General features: G+C 45.2%; 1 protein-coding gene and 1 pseudogene across 3 annotated transcripts in view; one reads left to right on the top strand and one right to left on the bottom strand.

Moving 5' to 3' along the window:
- Nucleotides 1–430: 430 nt before the first annotated feature.
- LOC129688083 (40S ribosomal protein S2-like) lies at nucleotides 431–13,918 on the bottom strand (annotated as a pseudogene).
- Nucleotides 13,919–14,683: 765 nt separating this feature from the next.
- Lmnb1 (lamin B1) overlaps nucleotides 14,684–26,891 on the top strand; it is a 40,527-nt gene continuing 28,319 nt past the window's right edge. Inside the window, exon 1 of one of the 3 annotated variants that reach the window (XM_055622838.1) lies at nucleotides 14,684–15,115. In XM_055622838.1, coding sequence (XP_055478813.1) covers nucleotides 14,757–15,115 — 359 coding nt within the window. In that variant the 5' untranslated portion in view covers nucleotides 14,684–14,756. The other 2 variants (XM_055622839.1, XM_055622840.1) reach the window with 2 other exon arrangements.

Genomic DNA, 26,891 nt, shown 5'->3' on the forward strand with positions numbered 1-26,891 from the left:
ACTCTGTAGCGATACTGGGACATTGGTTATTGCACCCAGGCTTTTCATGACAGTTCTGCTGATTTAAGCTCAGGTCCTCATGCTTTTCTGATGAGTGTTTTACCCTCTGAGCCAACTTCCCACCTCTTCCTTTCTTTTTTATTTTCTTTTTGAGACAGGGACTCATGTACATTGGCCTTGAACTTGCTGTGTAGCTGAGTATGACCCTGAACCTCTGATTCTCCTACTTAAGATCAAACCTAGGGCTTCAGGCTTGCTGGGCAAACACTACCAACTGGCCTACATCCAGTCTATATAATTCTTTCTAAGTCACTATTAGAGGCTGCTTCTCTCAGAGTTCTTTGTTATGGATAGAAGAAAGTGATCGTGGCATAAGCAGAAGAGGGAAGTCCTGAAAACATATTGGGTAGCTCACAGACTCCTGAGAAGGCTAGAGGTTCAAGGTCAAAGGAAGCGAATGCAGGAGTCCCAGACCTTTTCTCGTCAGATTGTTCATGCTGCTCAGCAAGCCTAGTTGTGCAGCTGCCGTCTCACAAGAGCTGCGCTTACGGGGTGCTGGTGTCCCCACTGCCACCAAGAACAGGATGTGGCTACCGAAATGGACTCTACTCTTCCCTTGCTTTGGGCCACTGGGTTTTTGGGTCAAAGTATGGAGCTGGTTCATCTGAGTGGCCGTTACCTAAAGTTGCCAAAGACATGGGTAGCTGGAAGTTTAGTGTCAAGGGTGGTAGGTGGTTTTGATCAAAGATTAGAACTGCCTTGCTATTATTCCCTCCCTTAAGAATTAAATCCAGTCAGTCACCTGGAGGCCACCCTGTAGGAAAGCTGATTTACAAGAAGACATGATGAGAAGTTGGGAGGAGTAGTTACCACCTTAGGGAGACAATGTGCTTAGACATCCCTATGCCTGCTCCCCCAGCACAGAGCTTCCAACAGCAGTGCTGTTAGGCCTAAGCCCGGATGCTTTTCACAGCTGGGCAGTGATGGTGCATCCCAGCACTCCACAGGCAGAGGCAGGTGGATCTCTGTGAGTTTGAGGCCAGCCTGGTCTATAGAGCAAGAATGAGGACAACCAGGGCTACAGAGAGAAAACGTGTCTCGAAGGAAAAACAAACACCTTTTTCATTCCTTTGGATTCAGTCTAAAGGCCTAAGCATTTCCTTGACATTGTGGAATTCTCACTGTTTCTCTGGAAACCCTTCATGTTCTTTTCTGTTTTCCTTTCTTTTCTTTTGTCTGTCTGTCTTTCTGTTTTTCTGTCTTTCTTTCCTTCTTTCCTTCCTTCCTTCCTTCCTTCCTTCCTTCCTTCCTTCCTTCCTTCCTTCCTTCCTTTTTTCCCCCACTCTGGGACAAGGAGACAGAGTTTCTTTATGTATTCCTGGCTGTCCTGGAACTTGATCTATGGACCAGACTGGCCTCGAACTCATAGATTCGCCTACTTCTGCCTCCCTGTGCTGTGACTGAAGGCTTGTGGCACGGTTAGGCTGATTCTTCATTTTCTAAGCTGCATTCTTAGACTTTAAAAGCATAGTCATCTCTCTTTCTCTTCATCCTCCCACTTCCAAAGTTTACAGCTTGCCTTTCCAGTTGTTCTTTTCAAATTCTAATAAAATGGTCCCTGTACCTGAAGAAGAAGAAAACAAAGAAGAGGAGGAGGGGATTACTAAGAGGATATTAAGTAGTGGGAGTCCCTGATGCTTGCTAAATTCAGATGGTGAAGACTTCCCCAGACACTTAACAGTAGAGTGGCTAAGCAGCTGAAAAGGATAGAAAAAAGTTCTATAGGTAGGAATATCTTGGGTTCTGTACAGATCTGGGTCACAGCTTAATGTCACCTAATTTAGGGAAAAAAAAATCTACACTAAGATTTTTGGTCTCTGTTATTAAAGTACCAAGTACACTTGTGCACTCTCCTCGAGTCACTAACCTCAGCATGTAATCACCCATGGTAATCAGCATGGGTTACCTGGACTCTGTGGTCCATCTCTCTTCCAAGTTTACACTGCTGTGTCTGCAATGTAATGATGGAGCAAGTCTTTGCATTCCGGGCTAACTACAGCCCATCACCAACATGCTAACCAGATTCATACTCTGAGTCGATGATAGCTTTGTGATTTCCAAAGTCTGTATTCTATTGCTTTTCCTCTTAAACACACCTTGTTAGTTTTATATATCTATATATTTATATTAGATATTTTAACATTATATATTTAATATTATATTATATAAGATATATATATAAAGTCTATAATGATGGGAGTAAAATAAGACAGAAAAAAAAAAAAAGGCATGGCCAGGCATAGTGGCACAGAGGAGGGTGGATCTCTGTGAGTTTGAGGCCAGCCTAGTCTACACAATAAGTTCTAGGACAGCCAGAGCTACAAAGTGAGACCCTGTCTTGAAAAAACAAACAAATAAGCCAGTCAAGGTGACACCCACCTGTGATCCCAGCACTCAGGGAGGCAGAGGCAGACCTCTGTGAGTTCTAGGCCACCCTGGTCTACAAAGTGAGTCCAGGACAGCCAAGGCTACACAGAGAAACCCTGTCTTGAAAAACAGAAAACAAAACAACCCAACTTAGAAAATAAAGAATGAACAGGGGCAGGAGGGCATGTGAGTATGTATGTGTGTGTGTGTGTGTGTGTGTATGTATGTAACAGACTAATAGGATTTTGTTAAATCAAAACAAAAACAGTGGTGCAAACATCAGCTTATAGAGATCACATTGATTGTCAGACAGAATCCTAGTTCTTCTTTGTTATTAGCTACTTGTGTTTACTCATTGGAAGGCTCAAACCCCAAGATCTTAGTCCGCTTCTCTAGTGTTCTGCTTCTGATGAGTCTGTTTAAGGACCGATGCCATTTTAGCGCTTACCGCTTCAGAAACATAGCTCTTACCATTTCCTGTGGCTTCACGACTGGAGTCCTTATATTTACTGCACGTTTGCGTTGCATTTATGCCCCTAACTATCTGAGTGAAACTTTTGGGAGAGAATCACTGCAAAAATTAGGTTCTTGGCTATCATTAGACAACTGTCAATTACAAAACCCACTGGATCCCACATCTCTCAGTTTTCCTGGATGGAGAAGAAAAGATGTCTGAGACGAGATGACGGGCTAGCAAGGGATAGGGTATGGCTGTGGGGACTGAGAAGATAGTCTGTGTAAGTTCTTTTGAAATGTTACAAACTCATGGTTGAAAGTTCCAGTGAAGTCTATTTTTGTCTTTCTAGGAGGGTGAACATGTATGGTTTGCTCTAGCCGAGCAAGCTGGAAGGAGCTGGTGTGGGCAGACAGGATCATCTAGCCAGATGGCGGAGGCATGATGGTCAGGGTGGGTATGGAGTTGGGGCAAGGGTGCCAATTAGCTTGTCTATCCTCCCCAGGGGCCAGGGCAAGCAGATGGCTGCACCTTTAATGCTACTCCTTCTCTGTGCAGCAGGCAACAATGGTTGGTCTTGTGGTTATGCAGAAAGCACACATTTACTTTATTTTATTGACTTTATTTATAAATAAATAAATAAATTCCACATATTGAAAAGAAATAAAATTCACAATGAAAACATAAAAGATGATTAAGTCAAGCTATAACAATTCAATTACTGAATGTACCATTCAGTATTTTCTAAATGCCAATGCTGCACAAAGCAGTGTATATGATAAAATAAAAGACAACCTTGGAAACCCTTTCATTTACATTTCAAACTGAACCGGAACTTTCAAGACTGTGAAGGAGCCAGTCATGGTAGGGTTCATCTCAGTACTGGGGAAGCAGACACTGGAGAATCAAGAGCTCAAGGTCATCTTTGGTTACATAGCAAGCTTAGGCCACCCTGTGCTGCATAAGATCCTATCTCTGGGGGCATACAAAGTGAATAAAGTGTAATTAATAAAGAATTAAAAAAATCCTATCTCTGCACTCCTTATGTATGTGTGTGTTTTAATTAAGTGGTTGATTTAGAGGTTTGAACAAAAATGGCCCCCATAGGCTCATAGGGAGTGGCACTATTAGGTTGGAGTATGTGTGGTCTGGTTGGAGGAAATGTGTCATTGGGAGGTGGGCTTTGAAGTTTCAGAAGCTCAAGCCATGCCCAGTGTTACTCTCTCTTTCTGCTGCCTGATGATCCAGATGTTGAACTCTCAGTTCCTTCTCCAGCACCATGCCTGCCTATGCACTGCCAGGCTTCCTGCCATGATGATAATGGACTAAACCTCTGAACTGTAAGCCAGCCCCAATTAAATGTCTTCCTTTATCAGAGTTGCCATGGTGCTGGAGAAGGAATTGAGAATTCAATATCTGGATCATCTCTTCATAGTACGGTATGGTATCTCTTCACAACAATAAAAACCCTAACTAAGACAATTGACTTCCTCCATTTTTCATCAATAATTGTGACCAGTTCTGCAGGCATCGAAATATGTAAATGTGAAATAGGGCAATGCCACTTTGGGAGAATCTTTATATATATATATATATATATATATATATATATATATATATATATATACATATATATATATTTAATATTTTGGTGCTATTTATTTATTTGTTTGTTTGTTTTCGAGACAGGGTTTTTAGGCGTAATAAGCCTTGGCTGTCCTGGACTCACTTTGTAGACCAAGCTGGCCTGGAACTCACACAGATCCACCTGCCTCTGCTTCCTGAGTGCTGGAATAACAGGTGTGCACTACCTTGCCTGATGATGTGGTGCTGTTTTAATAATAAAAGATAATGTAGTCACTAAAAACCATTAGAGACTAGATTATTACTTTCAGACAAGAATACAGAATAGGAAGTCAGTCATGTCTTATGTAATTCTTATACGGAATGCTTTGAAACATTTCAAAAGTAAGCTTCAAGTCTGTTAGTAGTTTGCTCAAAGGCAGGTGAGACGGCCCAGAGAATAAAGGTGTTCGCATGCAAGCCTAGTGGCCCGAGTTCAATCCCTGCAACCACATAAAGGTGTAAAGAGAAAGCTGTCCTCTGATTTCCACACAGGTGCTTTTGCATGTGCCCTTGCACGCGCACATGCATGCACACACGTGCACACACACACACACACACACACACACACACACACACACACACACACTATAGAGTCTTTTGCTCAAAGCAAATACACACATATATGTCTGCTACTTTGCCACCTGGAGAGAAAGGAGAGGCTGGTGAAGGCCAGTGTGGGGAGACCATCCTATGTTTTACACTGCCACTTGCACATGGGCGCCCAGGGACACAGAGGTGTATCACTGCTGCAGGCTCCCCCAGGGGATGAAAGGGTACAACAGGAAGTCTTGCTGAATTCTGAATAATGGGTGCACTTTTGTGGAAAATTATTTCTGGGGCAGATGCCTTTATTCATGTCACTTTTCTTACTTTATTTTTATTTTTTTCAAGATTTGTTTTCATATGTGTCAGTGTTTTGCCTGCATGTATGTATGTGTATCATGTCAGAAGAAGGCACTAGATTCCCTGGAACTGTAGTTATGGACGGCTGTGAACTGCCACGTGGGTGCTGGGACTCAAACCTGGGTCCTCTGTGAGAGAAACATGCATTCTTAATCGCTGTGCCATCTCTCCAGCCTCGTACTTTTATTTTTAATTAAAAAATGCACACCTCTTTATTTTTGTGAATGTATGCATGCATACCATGGCACTCATGTGGAACTTGGACGACAACCACTTGTGGGAGTCAGTGCTCTCCTTCTACTAAGTGGGTTCCAGGGAGTGAACTCACTTCACCAGTCTTGGCAGCAATCACCTTTACCTGCTGAAGAGTCTTGCTGGCCCCTACTTTGCTTTTAGAAAGAAAAATGTTGCCCAGCTGATACAGCTACAACACAGCTCCTGAGCCTAAGGCTGAGGGTCCATTTGCTGTGAAGTTATTTCTCCTAGAAATGTCAGACATAACCCCCACGTAGCTTTACCAACATGGCTGCCTAAAGAAGACCTGAACAAGCATGGCACCAATATGCATGGTAACATGGAAGGAAGGGCCTTCACCCTAAACAATGCTTAAAGGACTTTAGCCTAGAAAAAGAACTATGGGCAACTGGGGGATGCTGAGACTGGGAGAAATGGTCTTCCCCAGGGAAGAGTCCTTTCTGTTGTTATCCTACAGTAAGTTGTCAACCCTGAGATTCTATATGTGTAGGTGACACTATATGGACTGAGCACTGTACACACACTTAGTCATATATGTATATGTGTGTAAGTATATGTGTGCATATTAAATTTTTTTTAAAGATTTATTTATTATTTATACAGTATTCTGTCTGCATGTATATCTGCATGCCAGAAGAGGGCATCAGATTTCATTCTAGATGGTTGTGAGCCACCATGTGGTTGCTGGGAATTGAACTCAGCTGGAAGGGCAGCTGGTGCTTTTAATCTCTGAGCCATCTCTCCAGCCCCCATGTTTAATAATTAAAAAGAATGTGAGAGCAAAGGGGCAGTGAATGGGAGAGGGTGGAGGGAGGAAAGGGAAGGGGTAAATGATTTAATTATAATCAAAGAACAAAAGCATTGTGCCTGCGTCTTGCGGTGGTCCTTGAATGCGTGTTTCTGCTCTTGGGCTCAGGTTCCACTGGATCTGGAGGTCACCGCTGTGTCACATGCAAGAATGGCAGGGTTTGGGTGTCTTCTTCCCTCAAATAAAACGACTTAACTTAAAAAATATATTTAAAAAAGAAGTAAAAATGTTGGACTCCTGGAATTTGGTGACTTACCCCTTTCCTATGACAACTGAGATTTCATTTCTCTATCCTTCATCTTAAGATCATCCATCTAAAATCTTTTACAGGAAGTATAGTAAATGAAAAGAATGAAGAAGTTAGAGAAACGAAACCTATTCTTTAAAAGCGACCACACACTTCTGGAAAGTCTTGAGGGGTTAGCACCGGGAGGGTGCTTTTCCCCAGTTGTTACAGGGGGTTTATAAAAATGATGTGGAGGCGGTGGGACGTTTTGTGTAGTCTAGCTGTCGTGGCTCCTTGTCTGATCTAGTTAACATTTCATTCCTGATCTGATTCTTCCCTCCGTGGTTCTGGATGCAGCTCAGGAGTCCCACATCTCTGTTTTGCACAGCTTCATCACCCCACAATCCTTTGATGAACAGGGAAAGTCCCAGGTGCCCCTCAAATCTGAGGAAACTTTAAGGATGTGTACTGTCTATAGTCTGTCCTTCCTCATGTGCCCAGCTGAAGATTTGTAAAAAAAAAATAATAATTTTTTTTTTGAGACAGGGTTTTTCTGTGTAGTCTTGGCTGCCCTGGATTTGCTTTGTAAACCAGGCTGGCCTCAAGCTCACAGAGATCAGCCTGACTCTGCCTCTCCAAGTGCTGGGATTACAGGTGTGTGCCGCTATGCCTGGCTAAGATGTATAATTTTTATAGAACACCTATAAAAACATTCAATCAAATTCCACTTTCATTTTCATTTTATTTCTGTGTGTGGTGTATTATGTGTGCTGAGGGCAGGAGTTGAAGTTGGACATCTTGCTTAATTTCTCTTCACCTTTCTTTTGAGAAAGAGTATGTCCCTGAAAGTGATGCTAAGCAGTTAGTAACCCTGGGTGACCAAAGGGGAACCCCTGGAAACCCCTACCACATGTGTTAGGACTGCAGGGCCTGGAGCCATAAATCCCCCTCCCCTGCCCCTTCCACCTTCAACCCCAAGACAGGGTTTCTCTGTGTAGCCCTGGCTGTCCTGGTACTGGCTCTGTAGACCAGGCTGGCCTCTGAGTGCTGGGATTAAAGGCAGGTGCCAGCATGCCTGGCTTCTCTCTCTTCCTATTTTTAAGATTTCTTTCTTTTTTAGATGAGTATTTTGCTTGCATGTATGGAAGTACACCATGTGCATGAAGTGCCCATGAAGGCCAGAAGAGGATGTCGGATCTTCTGGAACTACAGCCACAGAGAGGGAGGTGGTTGCTGGAAAGAGGACCTGCTTCCTCTGAAAGAGCATCAGCGCTATCAACGGCTGGGCTGTCTCCCCAGTCCTTACACATCTTTTTTCAAGCATACAGAGCAGTGCCTTATACACACTAAGTACACAAAAAACATTTCCTGCTTGGTTTTCTATTTTTATTTTAGGCAAGACATTATAATTTTTGATCCACCTTAACCAGTTTACTTGTTTTTAATCATAGAGTAATGTCTTCATTTTCTGTTCTTGACCAGTGACTGAAATCTACATCCCACACCACTTCCTGAAGTACTCCCCATGTGGTATGGTTTAAAACCAAAAGCACAACATAAGGAGATTAGGGATGCCACCTGAGAGCTGCCCCAATTTCCCCTGGGGGCTGTGGGTTGCCATTTTCAGGTCTCTACAAGTTATCCATTTGCTAGTCCCTGGAGGTTGACATTCCTAGAAGCCAGCTCACAGATCATCTTTTCTCCTCCCTCCTCCCACACAGAAACCTGCTCAGCCCTTGGTTGTTCCATAGTTACTTTGTGCACACCTTTTTAGCACTTGGCGGCCTAGATTATTTATATGAGAGCTTCAAATTGGGGATCGCCTACCCCAGGATCTTCTGCTTTGGATGTGTAGTATGCCATCATGCATATAGTGTCTATAAGTTATCGCAACATGCATGTGTTCAACAGATGGTCTAACCTTTCCTGTCTCAATCACTCACTCTAAGCTTCAGGCTTCCATTAGCTCTTTCAGATCCTTTAGATGGGCTGAAGAAAAGTGGTTTAGTCTAGTTTCCCTAAAATTCTCCTAGGCAGACAGGAGGTATACTTACATGGGGCAGATATATTTTAAGGAATCAGTTCAAGGCTAGCGAGCATAACATTTACAGGGTAGGTTGTAGGCTGGAGAGCTGCGAAGGACTCATGATCTATCTGGAGGTCAGCTGCTAGCAATGCCTTTTCCTTCCTCAGAGGAGAGGAGAGAGGGGAGGGAGGAGAGAGGAGAGATCCTGTTTTTTCTTTTCTTTTTTTTTTTTTTTAACAGACTTAATTTACTTTTTCTTGTATAAAAAACAAACAAACAAAAACAAAAACCCCAATCCCTTATGTGGCAGCCACAGCTGGAGCCTGTGTCTCTGTGTCTGAACAGAGACTCTGGTGTGAGTTTTCACAAGTTGATCAGTGAATTTCTGATAAGGAGACTTGGTGAACAGTCTCTTTTCAGAGGTCGGGGTCAGATAGCTGTTGGTCTTGCAGATGGCATCAAAGGTGCCTTGGTAAAGATGCCCAGGGTGGCAGTGCAGTCTCTGGCTGATGTGTAGCAGTCATCAATACCAGCCACCATCAAGTAGCTTCTTGGGCACAGGAGCAGAGACGATGCCAGTGCCTCTGGGAGCAGGGATGAGATGCACCAAAACAGAGCCACAGTGGCCTGTCACCTTGCACGGAACAGTGTGGGTCTTGCCAATCTTGTTCCCCCAGTAGCCTTTCTGCACAGGGACAGTGGTAAACTTGGCCAAGATGATAGCCTCTCAATGGCAGTGGCTACCTCCTTGGAGCACCTCACGCCAAGACCAATATGATCATGGTAGTCCCCAATAGTGACAACAGCCTTGAACCTGGTCCGCTGGCCAGCCCGTGTCTGCTTTTGCACTGGCATGATCTTTAGATCCTCATCCTTTAGGAATGCACCCAGGAATAAGCCAATAGTCTCGGATTCCTTACTGGGCAGGGAGAACAGGTAGATCTCCTCCAAGAACTTCATCTTCATGTCCTTAACCAGGACACCCAGCTTGGTGACAGGGATCTATCTACTCCTGTCCACATGGGCCCTCTGTGAAGACAACGAAGAAGGTGAAGAAGGGAAGATGGAGAAAAAGGAGAAGAGGAGAAGAAGAAGGAGGAGGAGAAAGAGAAGGAAAAAGAGGAAGAGGAGGAGGAGAAGCAGCGAGAGTCCTGTTCTATTCCAGTTTCCCACTTACTGGATGAGACTCATTCACTCAAAGACTACCTACTGAAATTAAGTGTCATGCAGAAACCTCTCAGAAACATCTAGAATGAAGCTGGACTATCCGCCTGGGCATCCAAACCCAGCCAAACTAACCATCCCAGGATAGGCTGTTCTGTGTGTTTCTTCTGACCCTTTATTACTGCCTTATGTGTTTGTGTTTGTGACTGAGCTCTAGGCAAGTGCTCCGCTTTTTGTTGTCTTTTTGCTGTTGCTGACCACCACAGTCAGACTTTTCTTCAAACCTTGGTCCAGCCTAGCAACCTCAGGAAGAATGACAACCTGAAGCTGGGATGGAAGAGTGGGATTCTGGCTGAGACGTCATCCTTTCATTTCACCATGTTGACTATACAGATGCTGCATTTCCCCTTCTTTCCTGAACTCAGTGGCAGGAACTGGGCAGCGCGCCACCTCTTTTCATATGGATCAGAAACACTAAGTCTTCAGGAAATGTGAGCAGGCCAAGAGGGGAAGGTACATTAGGGTATCTTTATGGCTGATGATTGTGTGTGTGTGTAGGCGCTTGTATAGGAAGCGCCTATGTAGGAGGCGCTTGTATAGGAGGCTCGTGCAAGCACCATCACATGTGTATGTGCTTGTAGGTGCTTATGTAATGGAGGATGTATTCAATGCTGATTCCTGTGCTCCTAGATCTGGTTACAGTTGGGACCTCAGCATTTCTATGAAGACCCTTCTGTACCAATGTATAAACGATGTTCCCCAGTTACTCTGACTGGGTAATAAAGAAGCTGAGAGCCAGTGACTGGGCAGAGAGGACAAGGAGGCTGGACTTCCATTCCCAGTCTGGGGGTGGGGTTGGGGGTGTCTCAGGTGAGAAGGAGGAAGAAGAGAGAAGACACAATGAGGAGTTCACCATGAGGAGAGAGAATTACAGCAGAAGGCCAAGGCAAGACTGAGAAGGCAAGTAAAAGGACACGTGGCTGAGAGGAAGGTGGCCAGACTAGCATAACTGGGTTAGAATAGATGAATGTGGGCCCAGTTATAGAATGTAAGGCTTGTTGAATAAATCTAATAGGTCTCTGTGTCGGTATTTATAAGCTAGAACAGGCATGGAAAAGGCCGCTACAACTATAACACATTTCTACATTTGTGTGGAGATCAGAGGACAACTTGTGGGAGCCCAATTTTCTCCTTCCACCATCTGAGTCCCAGGGATTGATCACAGGCCATCCGTCACCCATGGCAGCAAACACTGTTCCTACGGAATCTTTCACTGGCCCGTCCTTGACAGTGTCATGCATGCATATATTTTGGCTATTTTAATCAGAATTACTCTAAACACTTCCTACTCCTGAACAGTTTCTCTTTCCTCACAAGTCTCCACCTTTTTCATTTTGAGGCAGAGGTCTCCATTTAGTCCTGGCTGTCCTAGAACTCACTATATAGACCTGGGTGGCCTCACAGAGACCTGCCTGCTTCTGCCCCTGAGTGCTTCATACCTGACCTCCTTCTTATTTTCATCTTTCTTCTTTTGTTTTTGTGACCCATTGAGTTTAATCAGGGTTGCTTGCATGAGTATGTGTGTGTGTGTGTGGGGGGGGAAGGTGGGGGAGGTGCTACCTATGGGAGCATGGTCAACTTTCAGTGCCTATATCACTGAAGAAAAATGACTCTCCTTTCTCCAGTAACCGTTAGCGGCCCAAAGTGCTCCAGGAAGAAGAGTCTCATTTCTGTAGTAGAAAAATTAAATTAGTAATTTAGCTACTACTGCGTAAGCATACCTCAAGATAAAAGAAGTGACGTAAGGTTGATCATAAACTAACTCTTTGAACTGGGCCAGTTCCAATCAGATTAGAAGCAGCCAAAGTTCTCTGCAAACCTTTGACACCAATAAAAATTACCACTATTTTAAAATCATGCTTAAGGGCAGAGATGCAATGTGAAGGGACAGCCCTTTTAGGATTAAATACAAATTTAAAAATTAGATACAAAAAATTGATTTAAAAATGCTTTAAAATATGTTTACAATGATTTAACTCTTGTCTAATGATTACATTTTGTTATGTAACTCATATGACAAAGAGCGCAAATCATGTTTCAAAGAAAACCCAAGCAATATGCCAGTAGTAAAATGAAACTATAAGGCTGTGGTGGTACACACCTTTAAGCCCTGCACTTGGGAGGCAGAGGCAGTAGATTTCTGAGTTCAAGGCCATCTACACAGGGAAACTCTGTCTTGACAAAACCAAACCAAAATAACAAAAAGAGATGAAACTACAGAGATAAAGGAAAAATAACTCCATTAATAGACTTCCATTCACTTAGTAAATATATATTGGAGTAGCCTTTTAGCATTTTTCAGCTTTGTGCCTCCCTCCTAGCTATCCCATTTGCACATAGCATATGCTCAGCTATCTGCCGGCTGTCTCTCTCCTCTCCTGGGATAAAAGCAGCTTCTTGTTAGTATCCCCCTTCCGCTCTTCCCCTACCTTGCAATTCTCACCCCACTCTAGTTGCCTTCTTCCCAGACCTCGTGGTATCCAACTTTTCCCACCCAGATCCAGATGATATACAGGAAGTAGGGCAAATGCCTTGTAAGTGCTCTATATCTAATTAGCGTATCGATAGTTGTCATTATAGTTGCACTACAGAAGAGGAAAACAAAGGCATGGCATGTTGGAGCTTGGCGGGTATATACAAACTAACCAATAATTAGAAATGTGCCCTGACAAGTTGAGTTTTATAGGAAAAACAATATATTTGAAATCATGGTTATAATAGTCAATATATAAGTATTCCTATCACACTTATCGCAATTGTGCCGTGGTGGCTCATGCCTTTGGGAGGCAGAGGCAGGCGGATCTCTGTGAGTTCGAGGCCAGCTTGGTCTACAGAGTGAGCTCCAGGACAGCTGCACTGAGAAACCCTGTCCCAGAAAACCAAAACCAAACCAAACCAAATCAAACCGACCAACCGACCAAACAAAACTGAAAAAAAAAAAAAAAAAAAAAAACCCAAAAACCCAAAAACCAATTTTTAATTGTGGAAAACTCTGGAGGTGATGGGATTTCGTTAACTTTGAGGACAGGGGAGACCGGAAGACATAGACTGTACACCTGGTAGCTGGGTGTGGGGAAAGTGCAGCAAGGGGGTAACTAGCTAAATCTAACTAAAAATCGTTTATTGCCTTTGATTGGGGTAATTGATTACAATTAGCAAGAGTTACTATCCATAATACAGTGTCTGAACACGTTTCACATAATTTCCTTCATCCTTTAGACATCTTCCCTGGAAACTAAGAATAATTCCTTTTTCCCAAGAGGAAATGGTGGTATATGTCCTCAAAAAGACACAGCTTTGTGGGGTAGGCAGGACGGATTAGCCAGTAAAGGGATTTGTCATGTCTGAGTTACATTCCATGCCAGAAATCAGGGACTCGAATTTGTCCTCTGGACTCCTCTGACCCCTGTGAGCTCACACACAAAATACAATGTATCAACTGCAAACAAGCAATCTGAGTTTGAGAAACTCTTTCCCTAGAAAAGCACACACTGTTGAGAGATAACAGCGCAAGGCTAGGATCACTCCACATAAGGTCTGACAACTTCGAAAAATACCCGAGAGTGATAGCTCACACTTGTAATCCCAGCACTGGGAAGGCTGAAGCCAGATCGCCTCCAAATTCAAGATTAGCCAGGCGACATAGCCAAAACCTCAAAATCAGTCTAGGGGCCAGTTCTGTCGGGGGGGAGGGGGGCTTTTTAAAACAATTTCACAAGCCTAGACCTTTATTAATCTTATTTTAACAAACCACGACGACTTTATCCTATTATTAGAGTCATGTTAATAAGACCATTTGTGGGCTGTTTCTGATTTTACAAAACCGTACACCAAGACACGGGTCGGGGACCGCCCTCGGTACTGGTAGGCAATGATTTCAAAATCAACGCTGCTTTTTTCTCTCTCTCTCTCCCTGATACCATCTCCTGGCTCTAACCCAACTAGGTGCACCCGCGAACGGTTTTGCATCCTAGAGGAATGCATACAGGCGCGCACTTGGGACTAGCAAGCAGAGCCGGGCGACAGTCGGGCAGCAGAGCACTCCATAGGTCAGCCCTGGGACGACGCCCGTGGCCGGTCTCGTTTACATTTGAATTTCCCCGAACGGCCGGCAGCGGGAGGCGGCGCGGGTCCGCCCCGGAAGCTGCCGGCTCTTTCCCGCCACTCGCAGGCCCTGCCCTCCCAGGGGTCCCCCCGGGGGCCGCGCGAGAGCCGGCAGGCACTGGGTTCCGGGCGGAGGGACGAGCCGTCCGGGGCGCCCCTCCCCGCCACGCCCAGCCCGGGCAGCGCGTGGCCGACGGTTGCCGGAGGGTCAGATTTTGAATTTCCAGGCCGGGCCCCTAAGCCGCCGGGGCGCGCCACCCGCTCGCCATTGGCCGGCGGCGGTCACGTGGGGGGCTCCGCCATGTTGCGGAGCGCGGCCCTCGCCACCTCCGCCCCCCGCGCCTCGCCTCCCGCCCGCCTCTCGCCGCCTTCCTCCTCCTCCTTCTCCTCCTCCCCGGCCCGCCCGCCGCTCTGAGCAGCCCGAGAGGAAACAAAAAAGTGCTGCGGGCGGGAGACTCGCGTCCCCGGCTGTCCCCGGCGCACACCCTTCGGGCCTGCGGGCTGCCCCGGCCGCTTCCCGCGCGCGTCTGCGAGTGTGCGTGGCCGCCCACAAAGGGCTTCCTCGCGGGCGATCGCGCTCTCCGCGGCCCTCCCGCTCCGCTCTTTGTGCGGCAGCTGCCGCCGCCGCCGCCGCCGCCGCTCCAGGTGCGCTCGCTCCCCCACCGGCCCGTGGGTTTTCGCACCCTCGCTCCCGCCGCCCGCCATGGCGACCGCGACCCCCGTGCCGCAGCGGGCGGGCAGCCGCGTCAGCGCCCCCTCCACGCCGCTCAGCCCCACGCGCCTGTCGCGGCTGCAGGAGAAAGAGGAGCTGCGCGAGCTCAACGACCGCCTGGCGGTGTACATCGACAAGGTGCGCAGCCTGGAGACGGAGAACAGCGCGCTGCAGCTGCAGGTGACCGAGCGCGAGGAGGTGCGCGGCCGCGAGCTCACCGGCCTCAAGGCTCTCTACGAGACCGAGCTGGCCGACGCTCGCCGCGCTCTCGACGACACGGCCCGCGAGCGCGCCAAGCTACAGATCGAGCTGGGCAAGTTCAAGGCCGAGCACGACCAGCTGCTGCTCAAGTGAGTAAGGGCTCGGTGGTCGCGCCGAGAGGCTCCGGGACGCCATCGGGCGCCGTGCTCCCGGGGGAGGGATAACACGGGCCGGGTATCTCGGCCCTCCGAAGGGATCTGGGCCACCGGGTCTTGAAAGCTCTAGTGATTAAGAGCCCAACAGGGGTCCTCGGAGGGTGTTGAGAGGGTGGGACCTCGGCGATCATTTTTAGGTGGCTGGGCCCGGGACTTGACTTGAGCCCCCATCTGCAGGCCCCGGGTACGGGGAGCTGATGCTCTTGCGCGCGCCCGGGTGCGCGCCCGTGTTTCCGGCTGGTGGGAGACAAAGCATGTGGTGGGTTTGTGGGCCTGGGCGGCTGGCCTGGGTGGACTTTCCAACTGCCCGAAGAATGAATGAGTTCTAGGCGGGCAGAGGAAGGGGAGGGACCCGCCCGGAGCGTCCGCGGCTCCCGGGGGTGGGTCTTGCTTTGGCGCGCACAGTCTGCGGCCCTGTGACATCTTGCCAGCGGTCGGTGCCTGTCTTCACCGCGCGGGAAGGGCGGGGACTGAGCTGCACGCCTTTGGCCTAGGGCTAGTTGGGTTCCCTAACTGGAGAGTTTGGTTTGCGGTAGGATGTCCTCTGGAGGCGGCCGGGTCCTTGGGGTGCCCTGCGCACCACATTCCTTAAACCGGGCTTTCGTACGCCAAAGCTGTTGTCCTTTGAGTCACAGATCGCCCACCCCGCAGGCAGTTTGAGACTAAGTCTTCCTCGATTAAGTCCTCCTATAAGATAGTCCTTTTCCTAGAGACCTTAATGGGGACCCCGCACACCCGCGGTCCGCGGCAGTCAGCAGGCCATGGAAGGTCAGACGGTTCAGTGTATGAGATGTGTTGAGTGGAGGTGAGCTTGATATCGAACGGGAGCCGGGTTTTCAGACCAGGTAACACCTTTGCTACCCTTGATTTTCTGCTGGGTAAAATGTATAACTGTCAGTTGCTTGCAACAAGTGCTGGTGTCATGCTTTAGAGACTTGCTAAATTTCAGGTTGGAATTCATGGTCTTTTCACCACTACCAGCAGATTTTCTGCGAGATAATTCATTCAGCCTTTTTGACTGTTTGCCCCGGGATGGCTTTCTGTACGTATCCAAACCTCCTAATTTTCCTATCTCCTTTTATCTGGGGTTGTGTATACTACCTTATCAGATATTTAAAGATGGTCGGTAAGAATGTATGTGGTAACAATAAAACAATACATTGGCTGGTTTAGAACGAACATTTGTTTTTCTTTTGCTTTTGAAACAAGTTATTTTGTTCCCCTGGCTGGTCTGCAGCTAAAGTTATACTCCTGCGGCAACCAGGATTCAGTCAGGCTTGCGTGACTTCATTGCCTCTTCCACATTATTTTAAGTGTATGGGTGTTTTACCCTCATATTATGTCTGCAGCACGTGTATTCCTGGTGCCCGCAGAGGCCAAAAGAGGGCGCCAGAGTCCCTGGAACTAGAGTTACCACGTGAGCTACTCCATGGGTGCTGAGAATGGAACCCCGGTACACCGCTGGGCATCCAGTGTCCTAACGGCTGAGCGACCTCTCCAGCCCTGTTTGTTTTGACACTGTCACAACTGTGTAGCACTGGCTGGCTTGGAGCTCTCTAGACCACCACGGAGTCCAAATCGGGGACCCACCTGCCTCGCCCTCCTAACTGGATTTAAGTTAAGGCATGTGTGCTATGCCCAGAGTTCTTTTGCGCCGGCTCCCCTCCCCTTTCACCCTCCTCTTTGAGATGGATTTTCAGTTGCTGAAGCTGGTCTTCAACCTTCCCCTTCCCCAGTGTTGAAGCTAAGGCCCGAGGTCTGTCCTTGCAGGCATCCTATTTCTGTTAGTGGATTTAGCTACACTTGGGATTATCTTTTGGAAAGCTATCATTTACTGATATCATTATCTCTTTATCTATCGTCCTTTTTTTTCTTTTCTTTTTTTTTAAAGACAGGACCTCAACTGTAGTTAGTCCTGGCTGGTCTGGAATTCCCAGATTTCTGAGTTCGAGGTCAACCTGGTCTACAGAGTGCGTTCCAGGACAGCCAAGTCTACATAGAGAAACTGTCTTGGGGGAGGGAGGAAGGTGTGTCTTATCATTTGTTTAAAAAAAAATCTTATTGCGTTTTCTTAAATCTTAGATGACTTTGCTTGTAAAACTTAGCCATTCAGCAAATAAAATCAAGGAAATCATGAAATTTGCAGGCAAATGGATGGAACTAGTAAAGATCAACCTGAGTGAGGTATCTCAGAAGCAGAAAGACACACATGGTAATAATACTCACTTAAAGTGGATATTAGACATACAATAAAGGATAAACATACTGAAATCTGTATGTTCAAAAGAAGCTAAGCAAGGAGGAGGATCCTGAGTAAGATGCTCAGCCCTCATTCAGAAAGGCAAATGGGATGGACATTGGAAGAGGGAGAAAACAGGGATTAGGAAAGGAGCCTACCACAGAGGGCCTCTGAAAGACTCTGCTGATTAAGGTATCAAAGCAGATGCTGAGATTCATAGCCAAACTTTGGGCAGAGTGCAGGGAATCATGTGAAAGAAGGGGGAGTAGAAAGACCTGGAGGGGACAGGAACTCCACAAGGAGACCAACAGAACTAAAAAATCTGGGCCCAGGGGTCTTTGTTGAGACTGATACTCCAACCAAGGACCATGCATGGAGATAACCTAGAATCCCTGCACAGATGTAGCCCATGGCAGCTCAGTGACCAAGAGGGTACCCTAGTAATGGCAACAGGCACTGTCTCTGACATGAACTCAGTGGCTGGCTGTTTGATCACCTCCCCACCCCTCAGAGGGTGGGCAGCCTTACCAGGCCACAGAGGAAGACAATGCAGCCAGTCTTGATGAGACCTGATAGGCTAGGGTCATATGGAAGGGGAGGAGGCCCTCCCCTATCAGTGGACTAGGGGAGTGGCATGGGAGAAGAGAGAGGGAGGCTTTCCACTGGGAGGGGTTGAGGGAGGGGCCACAGTGAAGAAATTGTAATAAATAAAAAATAAATTAATTTAAAAACTTAGCCATTATTATGTATATCAGTAAAAAGAAAAATAAAATCAGGGCCCACCCTTGTCTTGAACCCATTCACAATTTCAGAGATATTAAAATGTTACACAGATCAAACATCTGGTGTGTGCCAGTTACTGTTGTGTGTTGAGGTCACAGATTAAAAAAAAAAAATAAACTAATGTCCTAGTTTTAGGCTGTAGCAGGGCAGGGGGATAATCCTATAACAAGCAAACAAATGTCTTCTGTGTGGTCTGAGACATTTTGATGCCGGGGGCTCTGATGGTCTTCTTTACGGAGGCTAACCTAACAGTTGAAGGCTTACTACACGGTAACAATACTGCCACCTGGTTGACAGTAGTGGTAAATGTTGTGGAGCCATCACGTGTTGGCTTCAGTAGGATTAAAAACTGAAAAGGAACACGCAGGATTATTTACATACTAGAAAGGTGGTATAGTTTAGGTGATAATCAATAAGAGGAAAATAAAGTTAATCAGCAAAGGAATAGTACAGTCAAGACATGCCTATCTAAAAGATGACAGTTCAAAATGTTTTTGAGGTTACCAACTAGCGGCGTAGGTTTGTGTTTTTCTCCATTTGTACTACAGTACACTGAAGTGTTAGGATCAGCCTCATTTCTTTTTTGGTTTTGTTTTTTGAGACAGGATTTCTCTGTTGTAACAGTCCTGGCTGCCCTAGAACTTGATTTCTAGGTCAGGCACAGAGATCGACCTGCCTCTGCCTCCCAAGTGTGCCACCACGCCGGGCACTGGGTGCATTTCCACCATCACGATTTCTCAAAACATGCCAGTGGTTTTTTGTTTTTTGTTTTTTTTTTTTAAATTTAAATTTGGACCCTGTTATGTCTTGCACAGTTTTGTTCCTAAATAGTTCATTTTTCTTGCTGACTAAAGAAACAAGTTATCTTTATATCTACAAACCTTTTGAAGATATTTAGTCATAGCATCTGTTATCCAATTCTACATTCTTATTTTGAACTCTTTTTTTTTTTTTTTTTTTTTTTTCTTAAGACGAGATTTCAGTGTTTATCTCTGCCTGGGACTCAGAGAGCCTGCTTCTGCCTCCTAAGTGCTGGGATTAAAGGTGTGTGTTACCACGTCCTGGGAGCTCTGTTTTTAAGATGTCTCATATGTTAATATATTGGAATTTGTGATCCAGTTTTGTCTGGATCATATATTTTCCTGTGGTTTTGTTGCTCTGTTGGAGAACATCTTTTAAGTAACTTATGCAGAAAGGATAGCAGGAAACTGGATATCCAAGAGTAACTGTGTCACATTTGATAGTTGGACAAGATTATTTTAACATTTTGTTTCAGTACATAGGCATAGTACAGTCGTTTTGTTCCTCTGTCTTCCAGCAGTTATTGTTGTTGGTTGTTTGATGCTGTTATTTTCTTGTTAGCTGTTTGTTCTTGTTTGTTTTCTACTGCTGTGATAATACACTGACCAAAAATAACTTGGGAGGGAAGGCTGAGGGGCAGGAGGATCATTTGAGCTCAGCTCTGGGTTCCGCAGTAAGAACTTGTCCCTGTGAAGTGGCTCAGCAGGTAAAGGCACGTATTTCCTGAGTTTGATCCCCAGAGCCCAAGGTGGGAGAAACCAGACTCCCAAGTAGTCCTGACTTTTACTTCCTCCCACCCCAGAAAACATTTAAAAAATGGAGAAAATGCTAGAGTTCTGAAGAATTGTGTTTATGTCATTAATAAAAAATAGGAGTTTGTGATATAGGCTGGTAATATTTTCTTATACAGATCTTTTTTTGGCATTTTTACATGGCAGTAAATGTTCAGTGCCATGAGTTAGCACATTTTAAAGATATGATAGTATAACCTGAACTGGCCCTGTCGATTGCTATGACCAAAGAAAGAAACTTTGTACTGACTGAAGCTAGCCAGTTTCTCAGAGGCCAGAGGGATGCCATGAACACCAGGAGCCTTTGGAGCCTTCTGGCAAACAGTATCAAGTTACTGGTTAAATGTTTCTTAATTTGCTGGTTAAGTATTAGCCCCTGGGTAAAGGGCATGGCAGTTTTTTTGAATATTTGCTCTTAGCAGCAGTGGCTAAGTTTTTGGAGGTTGATTCTAATTCTTGGCATATTGCTGTTTATGGTGCTGAGAGCAAAAACTTCCTGTCTGCACTGGAATCAAAGTCTAATCATGTTATTTGCTGGGCCTCTGTCATAAGGCTTTCTTGAGCTAACCTGCTTGCTTGGTCTTTTAAAGCATGTTGTGTTTATGTTGCTTTTGCTTCATTTGGATCTACTGATAATGAGAAAGTCAGAGAGCTTTTGGTGCTAGATGGGCATCCGCTCATTCTGTAGATAGAGGACCTCGAGAGCCTGAGTCTCATGTAATGCTGGACAAAAAGCTGACAGTCACTTCCACTCTATTCTGTTCTGGTTGTCATCTCTGAACCAGGAGCTTTATAGATACCATCATATAAGCAGGCGCTTTGACAACCCTGCTGACGACTGAGGAAATGAGGCTCTGGAGTTGTGTAGATGAATGAATGGTGGAGATGCAGTGTGATTTCTCTGTCTAACTCCTGCTGGGTTTTAACATACTGTCTCATTGAATCACAGCAGTGCTGAGCTGTTTGACTTTCTGGGTTTCCTGACAGGAAGTAATCTTATAGCACCGACACTTGAAATTTGGACTAGAAATCTCACACAGGACAGGGTGCTGCTTTTGGCAGTGGTGCCAGCTCTGTGGTTTCTGGTATTGATTGCGTTCAAGGAGGTAGCTTTGAATTTGTCAGGAGAGTGCAGTGGTTTAAATACTGTTTGAAATACTGAGGGTCAGCCAGGTGTGGTGGTGCAGGCCTGTAATCCCAGCACTTGGGGAGACAGAGGCAGGTGGATCTGCAAAGCAAGTCCAGGATAGCCAAGGCTACACAGAGAAACCTTGTCTCGAAAAACAAAAAAAAACAAAACAAAACAAAAAAAAAACAAAACCAATACAACAGCACAAAAACAACTGAGGGTGTCATTTGCTAATAAGAAGTAGGTGAAGATGAGGCTGGAGAGATGTCTCAGTGGTAAAAAGGACATTTTGCTACTCTAGAGGTCTTGGCTCTACGCCTGGGACCCACTTTGGGTGGCTTACAAGTGCCTGCAACTCCTGCTCTAGAGAACCCGACATCTGGCCTTCACTTCTTGATTATGCTCACAGACATATGTACATAATTAAAAAGAAAATAAGTACTGTACAGAATTGATTGATTGAGGCAGGGTTTCTCTGTGTAGCCTTGGCTGTCCTGGACTTCCTTTGTAAACCAGGGTGGCCTCAAATTCAGAGATCTGCCTGCCTCTGCCTCCCAGAGTGCTGGGATTACAGGCACACACCACTGTGCCTGGCTGAAAATAAGCCTTTTAAAGATTTTAAAAGTTAAAAATACTTTTATGTTTATGGGTGTTTTGCCTGCGTGTATGTCTGTGCACAGCATGCCAGTCTCTTGCCTGTGGAGGCCAGAAGATACTGTCAGATCTCCAGAACCTAGAGGTATATAGACTATTGTGAGCTGCCGTGTGGGTGCTGGGAATTGAACCCCAGTCCTCCAGAAGAGCAGCCAGTGCTTTCTGCCTGTACACCTGCATGCCAGAAGAGAGTATCAGATCCCAAGTATAGATGGTTGTGAGCCAGCATGTGGCTGCGAGCTAATTGAACTCAGGACCTCTGGAAGACTTGACAATGCTCTTACCGGAGGCATCTTTCCAGCCTGTAGCCAGTGCTCCATTCCCAAATAAAATAATTTCTTTTCCTTTGAGAAATGAGTGAGAGTAAATTACTCAGGTTTCTTTTCCGTACAGAGCTGCCTTCCTACTTTACTCGATACCTTAATAATTTAGAAGAAATTAATACCTCTCTAAATCTTTTAATACCCGTGACAGAAGTGTGCTTCCATTTTGTATTTGGCACATGCTGGAACAGAGATCTATGTGTTAAGTCTTTGCAGCAGGTGGTGGGGAATAGAGTAGGACACTGTCCCCATTCATGTTGCTTACAGTCTGGAATGGGAGCCAGAAAGCCAGCATTGCAGTATTATGATGTACAAGTAGTAAGTGTTGTGATAGCAGCTGTTACCTGATACTGTGAAGAAACAGGGCTGCCACCTAAGGGTCTTTAGGAGTCATGAGAAAACCGGAAAGACCCCTGGGGAGGTGGTGATGTCTAAGTTAAGTATTGGGTAGTAAGGAAGAGCTCATTTCTCAAAGGAAAAAATGGAGAATGCAGTTGCCCTGGGTACCAGAAATTCATGTAACCAGCAAGGGATGTATAAATGGAAGGTTGAGGACTGTGTCTTAGTCCTGAGGGACCTCAGGAATCTTAGAAGAGTGACATGGGTTTGGCTGTATTACAAAAATAAAAAGACAAGAACACCAGTAGGAAGTAATGCAAGTAGCCCTTGGACCCAAGATTGTCAGGAAGGAGAGGAGGTGGCTTGAAGAGATCCTGAGTGGGCGTAGGGTTTAGGGAGGAGTCTAGGGTGCCACTCTCATGCAAGGTCATGTCAACCAGGGTTGGCAGATTGCTAGGGAAGGACCCTGCTCTGGGTGGTGAGAAGTTAGTGGTGTTTGGACTTTGGGGTGGAGATGTCAGCTGGCAACATAGAGTTCTGAGATAGGGAGATAAGGTAGAAGGTGGGGACTCAGTGGAGATGGTCTGTAATAGAGAGAGAAGGAGAGGTGAGCCATTGAACAAGATTTTGGGGGGAGGGTTAGATAAGGCCTAAATAGTATCTATTGTCTTTCGTACTGGAGAGATGGTTTTATTGTGTGGAGGGCCTGGTGTTAGTGAAATGCAGTGGAATAAAGCCACTAGCTGCACTTGAGGTGGAAGGGAGAGAAGACAATACAGTTTCAGCTACACAGTGTTGGTAGCGAGGGGAAGAATTCTTGAAGTTTGCTGTGATGGTGCTTGAAGAGCTTTGTATGTAGTAAGGCAGCTGGGCAGGTGTTATGTGGTGTGTGTATGTAGTAAGGCATCTGGGCAGGTGTTATGTGGTGTGCGCGAGTGCACTGGCAGGACCAAAGGAAAAGACCTGAGGTGTCCTGCCCCATCATTCTGTCCTTTAGGAGTGTCTTGTGACACATTCTGACTGAACCAGGAGCTAGGCTAGTGGCTAGAAGACCCAGTGACCCCTCACCCTGGCTGCCCCACCCCTACAGTACTGAGAGTACAGGTGTGTGCAGCTGTTTATGTGCTGAAATCTGAACTCTACACACCACTATTCCCCACTGAGCTGTTTCTCCATCTCTCAGAAGACATTTTTTAAAAAAAAATTTGTTGTTTAGCAAATGAGTGTTTTCTCTGTATAATGTCTATGCCTGGTACCTTTGGAGGCCAGAAGAAGGTATTGGATCCTTCTGGTTGGGGATGGTTTTGAGCTGCCATGTGTGTGGGTGCTGGCACTGAACCCGAGTCTTATAGCAGAGGACAGCGAGCATACTTGAAATGAATGGTCTTGAGCCAGTTGGGTGGGTCATGTTGCTCGGCCTATGGAAGACTCTTCTTCCCTCTGTGGACTGGCTCCTGCAGTATGTCTCACCCCACAGTTTATGTCTGTCTGATGAGGTACATATCTGACTTGATCTCTTCAAACATGAAGCCTTTCTCAAACCTCTTTACCAGGTTCCTTACAGCAGGGTTCGCTCTCCTTTGGGCTTCTCTCACTTTTAGTAATTTCCATCCAGCTCAGGCCAATGTTGATTCAGTAGTTAGGGATAGCTTCCCTGACTTCCCTGACTCAGACTTTTGTGATGAGTGCTTTCAAAACAAGCTACCTGTGACTATCCATCCAGGAGAGAGAGATTTAAGGGCTTGTGGCGAAAATGATTGCCTTGTTTTCACTTCTACTCTTTATATCCTGGTGTGAGTTGGGTGCTATACAGTGGAGTTGAGCTCTTTTAGTCTTTTTTTTTCCCCAGTATACCTTCTGCTATTTAGATGTTGGTAGGGCCACTTAAATCATCAGAGTTAGGTATTTAAAATATTCCTTGTGCTCTCTTGCAAATGCTTATGTGACACACTAGCTCATGTGACTAGTAGGTAGAGAAATTAATTAATTAAATTCATTGTTTTTTTTTGAGACAGGGTTTCTTTGTGTAGCTCTGGCTGTCCTGGAGCTCACTCTGTAGATCAGGCTGGCCTCAAACCCAGAGATGTACCTGCCTCTGCCTCTTGAGTGCTGGGAATAATGTGCTACCACACCTGGCTAAGCAATGATTTTATTATATATTAGTACATAGTTGGCTCTCTACAGCCATGGGATTCAACTGAAAATGCACAAAAAATGTTTATACTAACCATGTAAAGATTCTTGTTCTAATTCACCAAATACAGTAGAACAACTGTTTCATGTCATTTGTATTGTCTTAAGTGTTATAGATAATATAGAGATGATTTAAAGTATAGAAGAGGATATCTATAGGCTATGTATGATAGGTTAACCTATACTATATATATAACATAATATATATCTTAACATACTACTTTGTAGAGGGAATTACTGGTTTTGGTTATCTTGAAGAGGGGTCCTGGAACCAGTCTATTATTTAATCCAGAGGAAAGAAACTATGGTCCAGTTTTAGCCTTACTTGGTATTGTACTAACTAATTTGATTTGTTGGGATTGGTTTGCTTCTTACTGGATTCTAGGCATTTGTCAGTGGATGGTTTATTCTGCTTTCAGTGACCTTGGCAGCTCTGAGTGTTCCTAGCATGTTGTACTCTTCGCATGTGCCAGAGGAAACCCTCCTGGTGGGAATTGTGTCCACAAGATGTTGGGGGGTATTTTGTGTATTATATGTATTTTAATTGCTGGAAAGTTCATTAGTTTTTCTAATGAGAAACATTGTGGCTGACGTCCCTTTTCTCTTTACACAATATTGAAAATGATCAGTACAAACCTGTTCTCATGAAACTTGAGCCTATCTTGAAATCCTGTTATTTGGTTTTAGGAAAGCAGATTTGTTTATTTTGGGAACCTGTCTAGTTAGCCTTGAACTTGGAGCAATCCCACTGCTTCAGCTTCCTGAGTGCAGGATTATCGCCCTGGCTGGGAATGAAGATTATTATATAGGCATATTAAAGTCTCAACGTTTACTCTTTCCGTAAGTGTGGGCTATGTAGATAATAAAGGCAGGCAGGTTCTGCACTCCGATTGTGAACAAACCCCTAGAACCTTATTGTGAGTGTTAAGTGCTGTGCAGCTGCCTCTGTCAGCTGTTCAGAACCACCTCATGGTGAATTAGAACTGGGACAGAGCCGAGGCAGCTGGGACAGATTGGCTTGGATCTCCGGGTAGAACGGGCCTGTTTCCAGCAGTTTAAAAATTCTTATTTTGTGCTGCTGTCCTGGTAGTGCACACCTTTAATCCCAGCACAAAGGAGGCAGAGGCCAGTGATTTGAGTTCAAGGCCAGCCAGGTCTACAAAATGAGTTTCAGGATAGCCAGACTACACAACAATGAAAAATTCTTTCTTGTCTTGTGATGATTAACAGTAATAGTTTTTGTTGGGGTGCACTGTGTGGTGATGAATGTGGACTGTGGCTACAAAGTGAAAAGTTAAATGTTTACTTTTATCCCTCAGAATTGTTCTGAGTAAGAACAGTCCTGTAATGGCTTTTTTTCACTTAGCAAACATTTATTGAGCACACATTTTTTGACCTTGTCCACAATTTTGTGTATATAGTATTATAAAATCTGAGGTAGATTGCATATACATTTAGTTTTTAGAAATTAACATATTTTGTCTTAGATGTAGGCGTTCTGCCAACCCAGACATTATAATCTAGGTTTTTCATTGTTTATACTTTCGTTGTTTTTGAGATGGGGTTTCAACATGCAGCTGTGGACTTGCATCGTACAACAGGGCTGGCCTTTTTAGCTGTGGCAGTTAACTGAGAGCTGGGATAGCCCCCTCCCCCAATTTGAGACAGTGTTGTCAAGGTGGTCTTGAGTTTGCCACCCTCCTGCCCCATTCTCTTGCATATCATTAATGCTATGTGTATGTGTTATGTGCGTGCATATGGAACCAGAAGCTAACCTCCCGGTGTCCCTGATGTTTGAGACACCGTCCCACTGGGATCTGAAGCTTGCCAAGTAGGCTGGCTAGCTGACTAGTGAGCCTCAAGGATCTTTTCCCCAGCGCTGGGATTAGAAGTAGCTCACTGATTAGCCCTTCAATGTAGCTTTTGCGCCTTGTCTTTTTGTATGTGAAAAATCAAATAGCAAAGACAAAGCTGAGGAAAATAGAAATTATGACACCTGTGGAAGAAGAATCCCAATCCAAGCATTTCTCTAGATCTCGGCCTAAAGGTGAATACAGCGTCTTTGCCTACAGCTACACTGAATGATTTAGAAATTGTTCATTCTTAGTAGGTGCTACTGGTCAAACTAGAAATTTCACTTGGATAAGCATTTCTGTCAGGTGTAACACTAGACAAGAAAATGTTATTTGAAGGGCCATGATTTCATAACAACCAGCTAAAAGTATTCTGTAATGAGCTTCTAATTAGGTTGATTTAAGAAGGAATTCGCTATATATAGATATGTGTGTGCGTGTGTATATGTAGTTCAGGATGGCTTTGAACTCCAGAGTCTACACACACACACACACACACATACACACACACACACACACGGTTAGAAGCTGAGGTGACTATACTCATAGTATGAGGTGTCACGAAACCAATATATGAAGCTGGTATAGTAGTGGTGCACATCTTT

This window comes from Psammomys obesus, unplaced genomic scaffold (genome assembly GCF_907164565.1).
Source record: "Psammomys obesus unplaced genomic scaffold, mPsaObe1.curated_primary_1811, whole genome shotgun sequence".
Taxonomy (NCBI): Eukaryota; Metazoa; Chordata; class Mammalia; order Rodentia; family Muridae; genus Psammomys; species Psammomys obesus.